This window comes from Pinus tabuliformis, chromosome 9 (assembly GCF_031772625.1).
Source record: "Pinus tabuliformis cultivar Carrire ecotype Pingquan chromosome 9, CPIR1, whole genome shotgun sequence".
NCBI lineage: Eukaryota > Viridiplantae > Streptophyta > Pinopsida > Pinales > Pinaceae > Pinus > Pinus tabuliformis.
Genome location: NC_142307.1, coordinates 1153583430 through 1153602318, shown reverse-complemented (window position 1 = coordinate 1153602318; position 18889 = coordinate 1153583430). Strand labels below are relative to the sequence as shown.

The following is an 18889-nucleotide window of genomic DNA, read 5'->3' as shown; positions in this document are numbered from 1 at the left end:
AACCTGAAAGCTCTAGCATGACTCATGAAGAAGAGGAAGAAATGCTACATGATATATCAAAATTACAAGAACAATTGCAACAAATGGCACACTCACAAAAGTTAACAGATGCTAAGATAAATGGCATGGAAGCTAAGATAAATGGCATGGAAGCTAAGATGGACAATTTGAAGATAGATCTGAACACAAATTTGAAGACAGGCATGGCAGATTTGAAGACAGATTTGACAAATTTTCTACAAGAAATACTTACTAATGGTGAAAAGGTAGTAAACGAAACTCATGATGAGAACAAAAGAAATGTTAATCATGATTCCATCGACGCTAATGTTGGATCAAAGAATCACCATATTCCAAAAATCGATATGAGGAAGTTTGATTGCAAGGATCCCGCCACATGGATATTACAGATGGAGCAATTCTTCGATCTCAATAATGTGCAAAACGCACAAAAGGTACGTATGGCAACTGTATATTTGGAACCAAATCAGTTTGTATGGTATCAATGGCTTTGTTCTCGTAAACAATTTATCACTTGGGAAATTTTTACGGAAGAATTGATAGCACATTATGAGGATACAAAAAGCAACACTTTTTATAGCCAATTGATAAGTCTCAAACAAAAGGGTTCAATAATGGAGCACATTGAGGAGTTCCAAAAATTGAACATAAGGGTAAAAGATATTCCAGAGGAGCATAGGATTGATGTGTTCATAGGGTCTTTAAAGGATAATATCCAACATGATGTTCGCCTTTGGGAACCTGATTCATTAGAGAAGGCATTCAGGTTAGCAAGAAAAATGGAAAGTAAAATTATGGCAACTAGGAAGCATACCACTCACAACTATAAAGACGGAAGTGTTGTTGCCCCTAGTCTTCCAGAACCTACAAGGTTGACACCACAACAATTGGAAGAAAAAAGAGAAAAAGGGCTTTGTTACAATTGTGATAGCAAATACACAAAAGGTCATAAGTGTGCTGAGAAGAAATTATTCTACATAGATTGTGAAGAGGAAGAAGAAAAGGAGCAAGAAAGGTCAAAAGAAGAGGATATATTCCAGGAACAAAGCCTAGATGAAGAAAAAATAAATACGACCATATCTTGTAATGCATTGGCGGGAATTACCACTCCTCAAACCATCAAGATAGAAGGACAAATCAAGAAGAAAAAGGTAATAGTGTTGATTGATTCAAGAAGCACCCACAATTTTATTCATTGTAGGGTAGCAAAAGAATTGAATTGCTTCCTATATCCAGCACCAGAGTGTCAAGTGATGATTGCAAATGGAGGAACAATAAATTTCTCTGGAAAGTGCCATAATATCAAGCTATCCATGGGAGAATATGTATTGACTAGCCCAATGCTTTCCATTCCAATGGGAGGTGTCGATGTTGTACTAGGAGTCCAATGGCTACAATCCTTGGGTACAATAGCTTTTAATTTTCAAGAAATTTTCATCAAATTTTCTACGGAAGGAAAGGAATTTGAATTAAGGGGTATTGCAGGGAAACCAGGAAAGATAATCAGCTCTAATGGCATGACTAAGCTTCTAAAAAAGGAGCAAAGAGGTGTAATTGCACAATTATGTTCGCTAGATGTTTCCACATCGGAATCATATATTTCTCCGGATCTCCAAAAAGTCCTGGACAATCATTCCAAGGTATTTGAGACTCCCAAAGGTCTCCCACCTATGCGTGAGCATGATCATGCTATTCATCTGATTCCAGGAAGTGTTCCTCCAAACATTAGGCCGTACAAATATCCCTATGTCCAAAAAAGTGAAATTGAACGTATGGTTGCAGAAATTCTAGAGGCTGGTATAATTCAACCGAGTCAAAGTTCTTTCTCAGCTCCAGTAGTATTGGTACACAAGAAGGATGGATCATGGCGCATGTGTCCGGATTATAGGGAGCTCAAAAAGCTCACTATTAAAGATAAGTTCCCCATTCCTGTCATTGATGAATTACTGGATGAATTGCATGGATCAATTTACTTCACCAAGTTGGATCTTTATTCGGGATATCATCAAATCAGAATGAAGATTGAAGACATTCCGAAAATGGCATTTAGAACTCATGAGGGTCATTATGAATTTTTGGTCATGCCTTTTGGCCTTACCAATGCATCTTCAACATTTCAAGGTTTGATGAATTCAATTTTCAAACCATTCCTTAGAAAATTTGTGTTAGTATTTTTTGATGATATACTAATTTACAGCAAGTCTTGGAAGGATCATGTTGAACATGTTGACAGGGTGCTACAACTATTGGAGGAGAAACAATTATATGCAAAAAGATCCAAATGTTTCTTTGGAGCTCAGGAGGTGGAATATTTGGGTCATATTGTATCTCATGAAGGAGTTAAGGTAGACCCTAGAAAAATTAAAGCCATTAAGGAATGGAAAATCCTCACATCCATAAAGCATCTGCGAGGATTTATTGGGTTGACAGGGTATTATCGCAAGTTTGTTAAGAATTATGGGAGAATAGCAGCACCTATAACAACATTATTGAAGAAAGATTCATTTTCATGGACTCCAGAAGCAACAAAGGCCTTTGAACATCTTAAAGAGGCAATGTGCCAAGCACCGATCTTAGCTACACCGGACTTCACAAAAACCTTTATTGTGGAATGTGATGCTTCAGGAAATGGAATTGGTGCTGTTCTAATGCAAGATGAAAGACCCATTGCTTTTGAAAGTAGTCCAATCAAGGGAAATTTTTAAGCAAAGCTATTTATGTGAAGGAAATGTTGGCAATACTCCATGCACTTAAGAAATGGCGACCCTACCTAATGGGAAGACACTTCAAGGTAAAAATGGATCATGATAGCCTTAAATACTTTTTAGAACAAAGATTATCCTCTGAAGAGCAACAAAAGTGGGTCACAAAGATGTTGGGTTATGACTTTGAAATCATCTACAAAAAAGGGAAGCAAAATGTGGTGGCAGATGCACTCTCAAGAAAGGATGAGGATGTGGAAGCATTGTTGTGTGCCATTTCTATTATCCAACCAGATTGGATAAACAAAGCAAGGGAGGAATGGAAGAATGACAAAAAAGTGTGAGCACTTATTCGAAAGCTACAACAAGATTCCAGTACTTCCGATACATTTAGCTGGCAAAATGATTCGTTATGGTACAAGATCGTTTATACCTCTGTAAGAATTCCCAGCTAAAACAAAAGATTCTTATGGAATTGCACACTTCTCCCTTAGGAGGGCACTCATGATTTTTAAAAACTTACCACAGGGTTAAGAAGGAATTTTTTTGGGATGGCCTTAAATCAGATATTCAAAAGTTTGTGGCGGAATGTTTGGTTTGCCAACAAAGTAAAGTTGAAACAATTAAGACACCGGGTCTATTACAACCTTTGTCCATTCCAAGCCAATGTTGGGAGGAGGTTTCAATGGATTTTATCACAGGTTTACCCAAGTCTGAGGGAAAGAGTGTCATCATGGTGGTAGTTGACAGACTTACCAAGTATGCACACTTTTGTGCATTATCACACCCATTTAAATCTAGTACAGTTTCTACTGCATTTATGGAAACAATTCAAAAGCTACATGGAAACCCAAAGATTATTGTAAGTGACAGAGATCACATTTTCACTGGAAATTTTTGGACAGAATTATTTTCTTGTCTTGGTACTCAGTTAGCTCATAGCTCATCTTATCATCCTCAATCTGATGGGAAAACTGAGATAGTAAACAAATGTTTGGAAGGATATCTTCATTGCTTTGTATCTGATAAACAGACACAATGGGTCAAATGGTTACCTCTGTCTGAATGGTGGTATAACACTTCCTTCCATACAGCAACAAAAATGACCCCATTTATGGCACTTTATGGGTATCAACCACCATCCATCACATCATATTTAAAAGAAAATTCTAAGGTTTAGGCAGTGGAACATCACATCGAGCATCAACAACAAGTCCTCCAACTCTTAAAGGATAACCTCGTGTTGGCACAAAATAGAATGAAACAACAAGCATATCAAGATCGCAGTGAAAGAAGTTTTTGATGTAGGTGATTGGGTATTCCTACGGCTACAACCATATAAGCAAATGTCCTTAAAGCAAGCTAAGAAGGATAATAAACTATCACCAAAGTATTATGGTCCGTACAAGGTGTTGGAAAAGATTGGTACTATAGCATAAAAATTGGAGCTTCCTGCAGCTTCTTGATTGCACCCAGTTTTCCATGTTTCATGTTTAAAGAAGGTTATAGGCGACAAGCTCCAAATTCAAACAATATTGCCAGAACATGACGAGGAAGGAAAAATTATAATGGAACCGGAAGCATTCACAGAAACAAGAACTCGACAGCTACGAAATCGATCAATTTCAGAGTATCTTATCAAGTGGAAGAACTTATCCGCTGAAGATTCCACATGGGAGGATGAGAATTTTATGCAGAAGTATCCAGAATTACTCAAGCGTTGAGGACAACACTTTTTTGAAGGATAGGGGCATGTTGGGTCCCTATAATACTAGTGATTACCCCATTACTATTATAGTTATACCCCTTATTTATATTTTTGTGCCCCTATTACCCCCATATTGTTATTTCTGTGCCCCATAGAATCCCTCTATTGTTATTTTTGTGGCTTTATATTATTATTGTTAGGTCGGCTGGATTATATTGTGACTCCTTAGACTCCTATATATAGAAAGGAGGTTTTTTCATTTGAATCATCAAAGAATTGTTCATTTATGTAATGTAAAGGAGGTTTCCCCCTCGAAGAGGCTGAATTCTAAGGCGTTGATCTATATTTTCTATCTTTTATTGAGCTAGTTTCATAACAAAATCCAATGTCGCAGAGTTCAATACAGAAATGGCGGTTGGAACAGTTACCCCGACAACCTGCTTAATGAATAGAATGGCACAAGTTCCTCCACTTAACCATCTCGAGTGAAGTGAACCCCCCAGAAAATCCAAGTGATTCTAGCCGACGTCTGCTCCAGGTACAGTGGGATCTTCCCACCACTGTCACCTCAGGAAGAATCCTAAAGAATATGGCCACTAAGGTTACCAACTGATACAAATACACTAGGGAGAACATTCTATGATCCGATACACACGCAAGGGCAGAGTAGCAAGCTCAATCCCCTTGAAGGCTCCTTGACATAATCCAAGGTTTACCAACAAGTGACCCCAGGCTCCTCGACAATGGTTAATCCGAGGTTTACCATTTTTAATACGTGAATATCTGGCATCCTTCCCAATGAGGAAGGATTGATTCCCACACTGGTTCGGACACGATCTCATGATTCTCCTTTAAGAGGAGCTTTCCCAGAGCATAAATGAAACAATTGGATTTCTTCCCTACCACAAGATACAGCTACTTGTTTGTTTTTACTGTCTTGGAGAGTTAATTACTCTCCTACTCCAAGACACTAGCCTAAGCTAAGTTGGTGTATCAGAGCCCTAGAAATAAAAATGTTACTAGGTGAATTTTACTTTAAGCGTTAATTTTAGTGGTTCTTGTTTAAGTCCAAAGGTGTGGAGATGAAACTCGTGGTATGAAGACTCGACTCAAAATCACTAAAAATGCACCTAAGATGATCTAAACAATCTTTTTCTCTTCGATGAACTTCTAAACTAAGAAAGAGTTTGAGAATGCAAATACTTTGTAAACACAAATCTTTCTCATTTTAAACAAATTAAAAGAAGAGCTTTTCCTTTCCAAAGCACTCGAACGAGATAACTAGTTATTTCACAAAAATTTCCCTTCTTCGTTTCAAAGCACTCAAACACTACAAAAAACAAACTTTTTCAAAAGAGATTTTTTTTTTTTTATTTTATAATAAAACACTCAAAACTAATGAAAATAACTAACCTTGAGAGCTACAAACTATAAAAACCTATTTGAGGTCAAAGCCTACTAAAAGTCCTTTTTAAGGATGTTTTACTCAGCTAGATGCAAGCTAAGGACTAATTTATACAGAATCACAAATCAGTCAAGAACAACCAATTTCGTTTTCTTTTTGAAAATGAAAATCCAAACTCTCAAACACAAGCTTTTCGAAGTTTTGTAAAGAGAAAACTTAAAGCGGATTCCTCAAACAAGGGGAGATTTCATTAATGGTCAGACTCATAAGAGAGCTGGTAGACACTAAGGTGATATGAGGTCCCTACAGCCTCTAAGCTCAGAGCCACTACACAACCAAAACGAAAAACAAACCCAACAAGCAAAACTCGTAGGAATTTCACCTAAAACCCTAACACTAACGAAATCAATCCAAGGAAAGCTTCTGACAAGTTATATGCAGGTCTGGGCAGTGGATAACAATTTCTAAAGACAAACTAAGCTGACTGACAGAGGAAATTTTAGGGTTTTCAAAATTTTGACAGGGTCCGCAAGCCCACAGTTGGCACAGGTGCGGTCCCGCTCTGTGCTAAAAGCCAAGCTGCGGGTAAGTACGCACTGTGTCAAATGGCTAGGGTGCGGTCCTCTCCCAAAGCTATGAAAAACGAAAAATAACCCTGGATCTACAAACTCTACCCAATTTTACACACAACAAGCCAAAAACAGAAACAAAAATAGAGTTTCTCAGGTCAAAGTAAAAACAAGGAAAACAATCAAGTCCCCAGTGGAGTCGCCATTTTGTCACATGGAATAAGTCAATCTTGCAGACAAGATAGACCTTCCTAGAATCTAAAGAAGACCTAATGACAAGCAAACCAACCAGACACTATCTTTCTCTTAATATGCTTTGATAAACAATAGAAAACAAGTGTTTTTAGGGCCTACCTTAGGTCCAACGCTAGCTTGTGGATGCCCTCGCTCCTTCAATCCAAATGAGCTCCTTTTCGCGAATCTGCAAACACAAACAAGGCAAACAAATTAAATAGCACCTGAAAAGCCAATATCATAAAACATATTTTACATGAAATTCAAGGAGTCCATGAAACAAATAACATAAGATACTTGTTGAGAAAAATGAGTTTGATTGTATTAGTTCAAAAGAAGAAGAACCTTACAACCTTTGCCTTGACGCTGTACAAGCTCCTCCCAGGGTCCAACAAGAAGTCTCCTCTACTTTGACAAGTTTCACTCACTCCCCAATGAAGCCAAAAAGATGTGTGATCTCTCCTCTTAAGCTCAACTAGGAAGTCTTGATTTCACCAGCATTTACCCTCAAAAATGTTCAGCTTCTAACCTCTCTAGCAACCAGCCCAATGCCTGTATTTATAGTGCAATGGAGGGAGGTTACTAGGTCCTCCTTCAAAGGGATAAAGCCCTCCTTCAAATGGATAGCTCCTCTAATCAAGGGATTAGCTCCTTCTCTTTGGGATGCATGAACCACCTCAGAGCGAACAATCCACGTGAAAAATCCTTCTAGAAAGGTCTAGAATTAACCAAAGTGAGTTTTTTAAGATAAAACTTGCACCTTTTGACTTCCACAGGGGTCCATACCTACAGCGTTAGGGACAGAGTGGGCAGGTCCGCAGCTTTTGTACACAGAAGGTGCGGGACCGCAGGTGACCATGAGAGAAAGTGTGGAACGAGAGTTACATTGATTTTTAATGTCTTTCTCTCATTTCCAAAGCTTGATTTGAAGAGCTGAGGTCTGAGACTTTCTTAGGAGGACAGTACAAGTGATGATAGACCCATACTGACTGCAAATAATCATGGTGACGATATTTTTGTATAACAACCCTGCTGCAACTTGTGCACAATCTCCATATACCTGAAATCCTACTGACCTGCCTGTAAGATCCTATCCTGTAAGTCTATCCCACAGGAGCTCATAGATGCTAAGTGATTTACCTATATTCACCTACTAAGAGGATATGCAACCGTATTCTCCTTTCCTTTGATGTACCTAATCTCAAAGTCAAACTCACTAATCGTGGCCAACCGTCTAGCCTTCTTTCCATTCAAATTTGGTTGATCAAACAAATACCTCAACCTAATGTGATCACTCGTAAGTATAAACCTCCTGCCAAGAATATAAAGCCTCCACACCTTCAATGTATGTATGATCTCTACTAACTCAAGATCATGCATTGGGTATTTCTTCTTGTGCTCATATAGTTTTCGAGACTCATAAAATACCACCTATCCATCCTGCATAAGGAATCCACTAAGTCCTATCTTGCAAGAATTTGTGTAAACTACAAACTCTTTGTCTAGATCTACAATATTTAACACTGGTGCATGTGTCAACAATTACTTAAGCTTCTCAAAACTAGCCTCATACTCCTCTATCCATTCAAACTTCTTACCTTTCCTTTGCAATGATGTAATAAGATAAGCGATCTATGAGAAGTTCATGATGAACCTCTTGTAAGAACCTGCAAATCCCATGAAGGACATCACCTCATCTACATTCTTAGAAGCTACCCACTCCATGATGACCCTTATATTTTATGGATCTACTGCAATACCCTTCTTGGACACAGCATGTCCCAAGTAATTTATCTTAGTTTGAAAGAAAATATAGTTGATGAGCTTAACATACAACTAATGCTCTCTCAACAACTTCAACACTACTGCTAAAATCTCGGCATGCTCTTCGTCATTTTTAGAATATACCAATATGTCATCAATGAACATAATAACAAACTTATCCAAATACAGATGCAACAAACTATTCATCAAGCACATAAATGTAGTTTGAGCATTAGTCAAACCGAATGTAACTACATCAAACACATAATGCCCATACCTGGTTTGGAAATTTGTCTTGCAAATCTCCTCCTCATTGATGCGTACCTGATGGTATTGAATCTCAAGTTTATCTTAGAGAACATTGCTACTTCCTTGAGCTAATCAAACAAATCGTCAATCCCTGGTAATGGGTACCTATTCTTAGTAGTCAATTTGTTCAACTTCCTGTAGTCAATAGATAATCTAAGAGTACCATCTTTCTTCTTTACAAACAAAACCAATGTGCCTCATGTTGATACACTTGGCCTAATGTATCCTTTGTCCAACATTTCCTCCAATTGTAGCTTCAACTCAACCAAATTAGTTGTGCTCATGATGTAAGGTGCTTTTGATGCTGGAGTTACCCCTAGAACTAACTCAATAAAAAAGTCTACCTCCCTGTGAGGTGGAAACTCTGATATGCCCTCAGGAAATAAATCCTTGAACTGCTGTAAAACTGGGTACATGCTCAACATATCTGCATCCTAATCTTCCTTACCCTTATCACTATAAATATGCATTGCAAATAACATATACCCTTTCCTACAACTACAATATGCCTGCATAGTTGTTACCATCCTAACTAATGTGGCTTTCTTCTTTTCCTACGAGACTCTTGGTTCCCCATTATCATCCACACACTCAATTTAATTTTCATAACAATCCACCTTGGTTCTATGAAGATACAACTAATCCATGCCCAACAACATATTGTATGATCCCAATGGTAATATGTTCAAATGTGCTACAGTAGGCATACCATTCAAATCAAATGCACAATCTCTTACCCAATGATGAACTAACCAAGATTTTGGATGCAATTCCTTACTTAAACCACACTTATCCACCAAGTTAGGACTAACATAACTATAATCAGATCCACGTTCAATCAAAATAGAAATAACTTGATCACAAATCTTACCATCCATCTCAATAATAGATTTCTAGTGCTCTGTCTATCTGTTGTCCATGATTGCATAAATACGAGGACTACTCTGCCCCACATTCCCAATAGTTTGTGCCACCTGTCCATTGTATATCTTAGGCCTACCACCCTGATACTGTGCACAACCTCTCCTGTGATGATCCCCTCCACAAGTCCAACACCACACAAGCTCCTTATTCTTCTCCTCATATTGATGTCCCTGTCCTCTATCTAATGTATTGAACTTATTAGGTGGTGCAACATTCTCCTCACTACCTGAATCCTATGGTCTTACTCACTTCTTTCCCCATTTTCCTTTGTTCTTGGAATGAATTTTCCAATCTAGTTTAGTCTTAGTCTTGTGCTTCACTTCTTCATAACAATGATTCATTTTTCGGATAGCCTCCTCCAATGATCTAGGCTCATTAAACTCAATCCTATCTTTGAATTCCATCGGTAACCCACTAGAGAACCTTTGAATCTTGGCCTTTTCCTCCTTGAGGTAAGACACATACCTCAGTATCTCCAAGAACTTGCTAGTGTATTCATCATCTATCATAGACCCTATTAGTTTCCAATAGTCACCAATGATCAAATGTACTCTTTCCATGTGGTTGATAGGGTCATTAGGTCAAACTGTTATTTTTTCAAATAAAAGTTTGACATCTCTTGGTTATCAAATGATCAGTGGTTCTTGTCTAGTTCAACACTACTCCCTTCACTTTCTCATGGTCACCATCACCCATCATGGTTGTTTCCTTAAGGGGGCCTAGCCCAAGTTCAAAGTTTTTCACGCCAACCAAAAAAACCCTAACTGTTGGCCCTCTCAGCAACAACTTGCATAGTGCAGGTTGCAGTCTCACCCAAAGTAGTATTAGGGGATTCTAGAACCAAGTTTTTGCATCCAGAGACAGTGTGATAAGCAAACTTAAGCCCTTGTAGCTCAAATCTGCCTTCGCTTAGATCGATATCCTTCTATGGCCTGATACTATAACTCTAGGAAAACGGATACTAGACCTTCGCAAAGGTCTACGATCAGTGTTTGCACACCCTAAAGAGGCAAACTATCTACTTTCGTGCACTAATTAATAACCCTAGATATGCCTTTTTGCAGATTTGTCCAATTCATCAGAAATCATAATAGAATTAACCCTTATCTTCATGAAATCAAATAATTACTTAATTCATGCATAAATATTATAGATCCAATAGATTCATGCAACATTTATACATTATTCCACATAAAACATATTATTGAGCGACAGAACATAACATAAACAAAATTAACAACAATACTTAGATGCAAGATATTTCTCCAAATTCAGTGCTTATTCAGTTCCAGCGTTCAATTTACAGACTTCTTTGCCCTGCGCACTCAGTTGCAGGGGTCCGCGCACTCAACTGCCAACTTACTAAGGCCTCCTGCACATTCAGTTGTAGGAGCCTTCCCCTTTCTCCTAAGTACAGGATGTAGAGCCTTCCTTCCTTAGGACTTGCCCAAAATAGTCTCTATATTGACTTCTCACTTCTTGGTTACCTCTCTGGACTCGCTATCACTCAACTATATATAGATTTTTCAATACAATACCATGGTCCATGGACCATGAGTGAGTCTCAACAAATAATCTTACACTTACCCAAACAAGGGGCTAAATCCACTTTGACTCCTATCTAGTTGTGCGCTCCACATCCACATGTCCCAGAGACTTTACATTATTTACAAAACTTTTACAAAATTGGGTTAAACTAACCCCAAAACTGACCCTAGGGAACCTATCCTAATAGGCCCCCAACACAAATATGGTGACTCACCCTTGAGTCACTCGGTTGGCTCCTCGATCTTGTAGTGGAGGCCACCTAGCTCGACCTGTAAAGCTGCTATGTAAGCAGTGCTCTGCACCATGGCCTATTGCACTTCCTCTACCAACTTATCTATTGTCAGGCCTTCCACTTCTAGGTGCATTTTTCTCTATGTCTATTGCAGTACCTTTAACTTTTCTTGAAGAGATAGAGTAAGATGGTAGGCTTCCTCTATCCACGACTGTAATATGGCCTTTAGAAAGGCCTCTTTCGTCTATAGTTCTTTCATTTGTGATTGCAATTGCTTACCTTCCGGTAACTTCTGAGGCATTGTGCTAGTGCCAAAGTGCACACAATCGATCAGACTTCATCATACTTGAACTGTCTCTCCTTGAAATCTGTGTTCAACCTCTGCAAGTTCGAGTCCTCCTACAAGTTTTTCTATAACTCCATAGCATAATCAAACATCATCGCGCAGTCTATGACTACCCAATGTGCTCATATTTTCTCTCATCGTTGCTCCACATTGCTCCTGAACCTCTGGTGGAGTAGTTGGCTGCAGCTTCAGCTACAGTTCTGAGATATTCATTTGAAAGTTGAAGGTAACTCTATTAATCTCATCCTTTGATGCACAGACCACAGCTCATAATTTTCTGTGTTTTTTTGTAGTTACAGCATCCTCCAGGATGTTCAATTCTGGAACTACATTGCTAGCGTGCTCTATGGCTGAATCTAGGCTCTGACTTCATACTTGCAATTCCTCCTTGTCCTTCAGAACATGAGCTTTCTTCGCAAACCTTTGTTCATTGTTCACCTTCAACTCATTGATGACTGTGAGGGCACACTTCTCTCTGATCCTTAACTCATATGAAACCCCCTGATGTAGCGCATGGGGAGTCTTAAGCGGCAACACGACCAAGTTTACCCCCATGTCCTTAACAATACTTAATACAACGCGGTCCTCATTTGATTCTGTACAGGCAGATCCTTCTAGTAAAGGTATGACTCTGAGTTCCATAATTTGTTCCAGCTCTGCTATTGTCCTGCTTCCTTGCGCGAGGCTTGCCTGCACTCCACTCGCTTGCCCAACTCTTGCATGAATCCTATAGGTCTAGATATGTACCTTGCATAGATCCTTCTAGACACAACCTAGTGTCTGCATATATTGTTTCTCGAACTACTACCACAACTTTGTTGTGGTATCTCTGACCTTATCTCCGATCTCATTGAGATCCATTTGTTGGCATAAGGGGGCCTAACCGAGGTTCAGATTTGTTCGCAACAACCAACAAAAACCTAACTGTTGGCCCTTTTGAAAACAACCTGCATAGTGCATGTTGCAGTCTCACCCGAAGCAGTATTGGGGGATGCTACAACCAAGTTTCTACATCCAAAGACAATTTGATAAGCAGTCTTAAGCCCTTGTAGTTGAGATTTTCCTTCGTGCAGATCGGTATCCTTTTATGGCCTGATACTGTAACTCTAGGAAAATGGATTCTAGACCTTTGCAAAGGTCTATGATCAGTCTTTGTAGACCATAAAGAGGCAAACTATCCACTTTTGTGCACTAATTAATAACCCTAGATCTACCTTCGCGCAGATCTATCCAATTCATCAGAAATCATAACAGAATTAACCCTTGTCTTCACGAAATTAGATAATTACTTAATTCATGCATAAATATTATAGATCCAATAGATTCATGCAAAATTTATACATTATTCCACATAAAACATATTATTGAGTGACAGAACATAGCATAAACATAATTAACAATAATACTTAGATGTAAGATATTTCTCCAAAATATGTCTTTATTCAGTTCCAACGTTCAATTTATAGACTTCTCTTCCCTGCGCACTCAACTACAGGGGTCCGCGCACTTAGTTACAGACTTACCAAGGCCTCCTGCACACTCAACTACAAGATCCTTCCCCTTTCTCCTAAGTACAGGAAGCAGAGCCTTCCTGCCTTAGCACTTGCCGAAAACAGTCTCTATATTGACTTCTCTCTTCTTGGTTACCTCTCTAGACTCACTATGACTCAACTATATATATCATTTTCAATACAATACCATGGTCATTGGAAAATGGGTGAGTCTCAACAACTTGCCTATCACTTACCAAGACAAGGGGCTAAAGCCCCTTTGACTCCTATCTAGTTGTTTGCTCTACATCCATATTTCGCAAAGGCTTTACATTCTTTACAAACTTTTACAAAGTTGGGTTAAACTAACCCCAAAACTGACCCTAGTGACCCTATCCCAATAATGGTCGTGTCATCATCCCTTGTCCTATGGTCATCAAAAGAGTTAATGGATCATCATATAGGTCATGGTCTAGTATTTACCTTTCATTTTCATCATAATGTCAGTCATTATAAATCAAATAAGGCAGTCACGTCCATCATTTGGGTCACCATAATGGGAGTTAGCAGCTTAGGGAATAAAGTAACAAGGTAACATTTCCATTTGAAGAAATTTTGCTGCAGTCACATCAGTCAATAGTCTTTGTTTCAAAAGTATGCATAATGTCATGAGCCAAAATTGACTTTTTTTTGCTATAAATGGAAATAAATATTTTCAAGAGTTCATTCTATCCTTCCAAGTCTCCAAGAGCTCCTCTCAGCCATTGTAGCACTTGCCACAACCATCAGAAGTTCAGATTACATCACAAATTGCTCAATTCACTAACTTGTAGCGCTTATGCTACTCTTCTAGCAAGGTTGCTATGCTTTTGTTTTGGAGACACAAGAAGGGAAAGAACAGGTAAAAAACCCCATCTTGGTGTTTCAAAAAACTTCAAGCAAGTAAGTGGGACCATCACAAACCCTTTCTTCAGTCAATTCCTTCACAAAACTGATAAACTTCTTACCTAGGGTTTGTTGCTGTGCTATTTTGATTTCATTGTTTTGCTTCACTTGAATCAGAAATTTCCTAGTTTATTTGCCTATGCATCCCTAATATCCCTCATTAGTCACTCCTTTCCATTCCCCTCACTTTACTTTAGTTATTTCATCATTTTCTCACACAACCCTAGCTAGTTGCTGTGCTTCAAGACTAGGACTGTGTTTTCCCTATTTTTCCCCCTTCCCCTCACTCAAATTCATAAATTCCACTCTCATTATGTTCCCAAAACACTTCCCTACTCCCCATTATTTTCTCAGGAATTATCTCATATCCATTCCCCTTCATTTCCTCACCCCGACTTGCTGTGATTTTAGCCCCATTTTGCAAATCAAGTCCCTTGCCTCCCCTTCACAACCCCTTTCCCCTGAGAAGCACTTCCTCATACCTTTGTTTGCATTCCATTTCAATTCAAAGGGTAATTCTACATCTCCCTCACCATGGAAACATCATAGACCAAAAATAAGGAGGTGCTTGGCATGATTTTTAGGGTTTTGAGGTCATTTGTTGCACATAGGGATAGTTTTATTTAAAAATTTGTTTCTAAAGTAATACAGATGAATCTTATATTTGCACATTACGAATAATGCGGATGGAGACGAGGGTTTCAACAACTTTCAGCTCTCTGGCACCCTTTGCGCTGTATGATTTCTTTGTTGCAGATAATCCGGCATTCCCAGAAGGCGTAGAATGGCTTCCGGCATCTTGCATGGAACCCAAATCCTGGCACATTCTTGAAGTTTTACTGCATGCAGAGAGGTTCAGGGAGATCTGTTGTTTCTTGGTCTCCACGCCAGCGAAACTCTTGGTCTCGAAGAAGGAAGATGCCTCTGCGGGGGCCGTTGGCATCTGCCTTAGCGTAGAAGGAATTGAAGGCTTCAAACTCGTTTCTGGTGCTCGAGTCACTGAACGCGTAAAGGAAGGGGAGCTTTTTCTTTTGAAGAAAGATTTCAGCGATATCCAAGCAGGGGAGCTCAATGTCCTGGATCTGCTCAATGGGGTCACAGATCTGCCTTTATTACAGATCTGCAGTCTTCGAATCCTCAAGATCCGACGTCAAGGGTCATGGTTCTGCTCTGAATCAGGAGTACTGACTGTGGATGGTAGTCAGATGATCAGATCTGCAATTAAACCATCAAATCAGGAGCCCAGAAGATATTGGGGCCTTAAAAAAACCCAGATCGATGGACAAGCAGCTTTCAGGAGGCAAGTTCAGACGAGATCAACTCTGAAGCAGTTTTCTATCTTGAACCAGCTGGATCTGCCTGAAGAATCTCATGCATTTCAGATCCAAGTTAATCTTTCAGGCAAAACGGCAATGTTATGGGTTTGCGCAACAAATCTTGTGCAGGATCTTCTACAAAAACTTGAATTCCGGCTGGGGATTCCCTCCTCTTGCATCAGACTGCTGTATAACGGTAAGCAGCTTATGCATCCCCTACCTCTTTCTTTTTACAGCATTCAAAAGGACGCTTCTATTGGGGTTTCTTTCCGTCTAAGAGGTGGTTCATTTGGGCAAACCTCCTCTGCCCCATCTTTCTCTTACAAAGATGCAGCACGCAAAAACGCTGCCCAACCTCAGTTCTCTTCAAAGGAAACCCAACTAAATGATGCTCCAAAGTCGTTTCTGGTAGACAAATCAGAGGAAATTCCCTCCATCAACTTCTCTAATCCTAGGGTTGAAAGCCGCTACCAGATTTTTGCAGAATCTGCACTCATTTGCAGATTTAATGGCCTATGGCCTCGCACAGCAGATCTTTATCAATGGGTTCATTCCTTTTGGACAAAAAAGTGTAAAATCTTCTTATGTTCAAAAGGTTTTTTCTTGGTGCTTTTTGACTCAAGCGAAGATTACCAGAAAGCCTTAACGGGAGGCCCTTGGTTCTGGGGTTCAGCTGGGATTTTTCTAACCCCTTGGTTTCCTAACTTCGACGCTTCTACAACAGTCATCTCCAAGCTTCCCATTTGGGCCAGGCTCCCAAATCTTCTGGCACATTTTTGGGATTTCTCTGTCTTCCTAGCTATTGGAAACACTTTGGGACGATACCTGGCTACAGATACCTCAAGAAGGGAAAATGGTCTTTACACTTATGGCAGACTGTGTGTAGAAATAGGTATCAGCAAAGGACTGCCGGATCAGATTAATCTCAAGTTTGGAGATTTCAATTGGACTCAACCACTCGATTACGAGAACACAGCGTTCCGCTGCCGCCATTGTCATCAAACAGGGCACCTTCAGAGTACATGTTCCCAGCTCAAAGATAAAAAGAAGAATCTGAATCATAAGCCCAAATCCAAGAGATGGAATCCTTTTGAACCACCCTGTCCGCTGGACGACTTAGGCTTCTCGAGTTTGGAGGAGGAGGAATCTGAGGCAGATGTGCAGGTTGATGAGGAAATTGAAGCTAATTTGCAGAATGAGGAAATTCCGAAGGACGCCCCCTCGGCTCACCCGGAGGCTCCCTCTAACCAGCAGATTTCTCAGAAACGTTCCCATTTCTCTTCGTCCTCAGACTCTAACAAGGATGATCAGCCATCAGAACAGAATAATCTACAACTTGTCATGACTCAGCCAAGCTCCACTGGGTGGATAAAAGTGAGCAAGAAAAAAGGCAAAAAATGTCGATTTGCAGGAAACAACCCTTTGGGGTAGCCTTTTGATCAGTACTTTCCTTTGTATTCCTTTGATTTCTATGACCTGTCCCTTATCTTTCTATTTGGAGCAAGGTTGATTCCCTATCACCTCCGGCTCCATTGCTTCTCTGCTAAGCCTGTTTCCAGGCTTGATTGTACTATATTTTCCCTCTCTTAATAGAATTAGTCTTTATTCAGAAAAAAAAAAATACAGATGAATCTTGGAAACCAAAAGGAGGTTTTTGTTACTTACATAACCAATCACAATAACCTCCTTCATTTCCTACACATATTTCATATATTGGGATATATTCAACTTTATTATATTCCTATTTCAGAAAATCAAATTCTCCAATTGTATTTCTTGTTTTAGTAATTATTTTGTGGCACGAATTCCATGAATATGGAAATTAATTTCACAAAAGTAAGATAAGTTTTTCTTCAAAACAAATGTATCTACAAAAACCTTTCCCATTTCTGTAAAACCTAGTTTTGATAGTGAGATATTGGTTCATCTTTGATCCCTAGTTTTGCAGAAATGTAGAAATTTCATTGCCGAGAAACGCAGCGTGTGCTCACTGCACTTTTTCCCAGAGGCTCCAAATGAACATTGAAAAGTATGTGGAGATGGATAATGATGCAAGGATGACAAAAAATTACTTTGGGAAGCTGAAGGATGCATAAATTGTCATAAAATATCAAAATAGTGCTCATTTTTAACCTTTCTACCACTATTTCAGACCACTCAATGCTCTTTTGGATAGTCTGACTTCAAGGCAATTTATCAGGGGTTTGGAGAAGTGTTTTCCAGTGCTTGATGATTATATGGTGTAGTAGACAACTCTATATTTCCAACCATACCATTTTCAGCCAAAACATCCTACGGGAAGGCCTCCAAATCACCTCCAAACTTTCGTTGCACTTCTGCTGCCACATGTTGCGCTTCTGTAATTTTTCATTGCGCTGTTATGGAGGAAGCATGTTTCTCAGTTTTCATGGTCAAGAGTCAACATTGGTCAATTTAATTAGTCTTTTAATGATTTTAACTTATGTAATTAAGTATTCTAGTGATGGTTAGAGTTGATTTCCTTGTAATTAAAGCTTTCAAAGTCAAATCAAATCAATTAGTGTAAAAAGGGAATTGGTTTCTAACCTCCCTAGGTTTTGTAATGGTTATATAGAATCATGTAATCAGTTCCTAGGAGGTAGGATTCAACACCTAAGAGGGGGACTTTCTTTTCTCATCAAAATGTAGTCAAAATGAACTCATATACTGGTTTGAATACTTGGTAATAATAGTCTGGAGCTAATGTGCACCATTTTACAGTGATATTAAAGACAGTTGCAACTATAATCTTGGGATTCCTCTCGTATGCTTATTGACAATGTTTCTTCTTAGTTTTATCATAAATTTGAAAGTTTGTTTCTCCTTGAAACCATATGTATTCTTTCTTGTGATCATCTCATTATTTTTTAAGTAAAATTCTTAACCTTTATGCTCTGTTTTGATGAGATCTTCATTTTTGTGTTCCATTTCTTCTCATGAATGAATTCATAGTCATATGCTCATTTTGATCCTTCATTTTTCAACCTTATTCCACAATCACAACCCAAATATGTCACTAAACCTACCTACCTTGCCTCATTTTTATCCTTGCAATTGATCATTCGAAACCCTGACCTAGTTCCTAGATCTATGACCTTGACCGAGAAAACCCCATTTCAAAACTCTAATGAGCTAAATACCCAACCTAAAAGCCTGATTTTCTCCAGTCACTTCCATTGGCTATGAGCTTGATCTAGAGAAATCCATCTCTCATTTGGTAAGGCTAGATACCAAATCAGAAGATGGTCTGAGGTTACCTCCTTGGCTTCCTTTGACAGCCTTGGGAAAACTAAGGAGTGCTAATAGACCCCATCTTTATCTCATAGAATTCCTTTTCCTTGTCATCAAAGTATTTCTC

The 18889-nt window shown here is 39.0% G+C and overlaps 1 protein-coding gene across 1 annotated transcript in view; it reads right to left on the bottom strand.

Annotated features, from left to right (window-relative positions):
* LOC149152713 (uncharacterized) overlaps positions 1-12404 on the bottom strand; it is a 59065-nt gene extending 46661 nt beyond the window's left edge. The window contains exon 1 of the mRNA XM_089443577.1: positions 12138-12404. Coding sequence (XP_089299703.1) covers positions 12138-12404 — 267 coding nt within the window. The remainder of the gene's footprint in view (positions 1-12137) is intronic.
* Positions 12405-18889: the final 6485 nt, after the last annotated feature.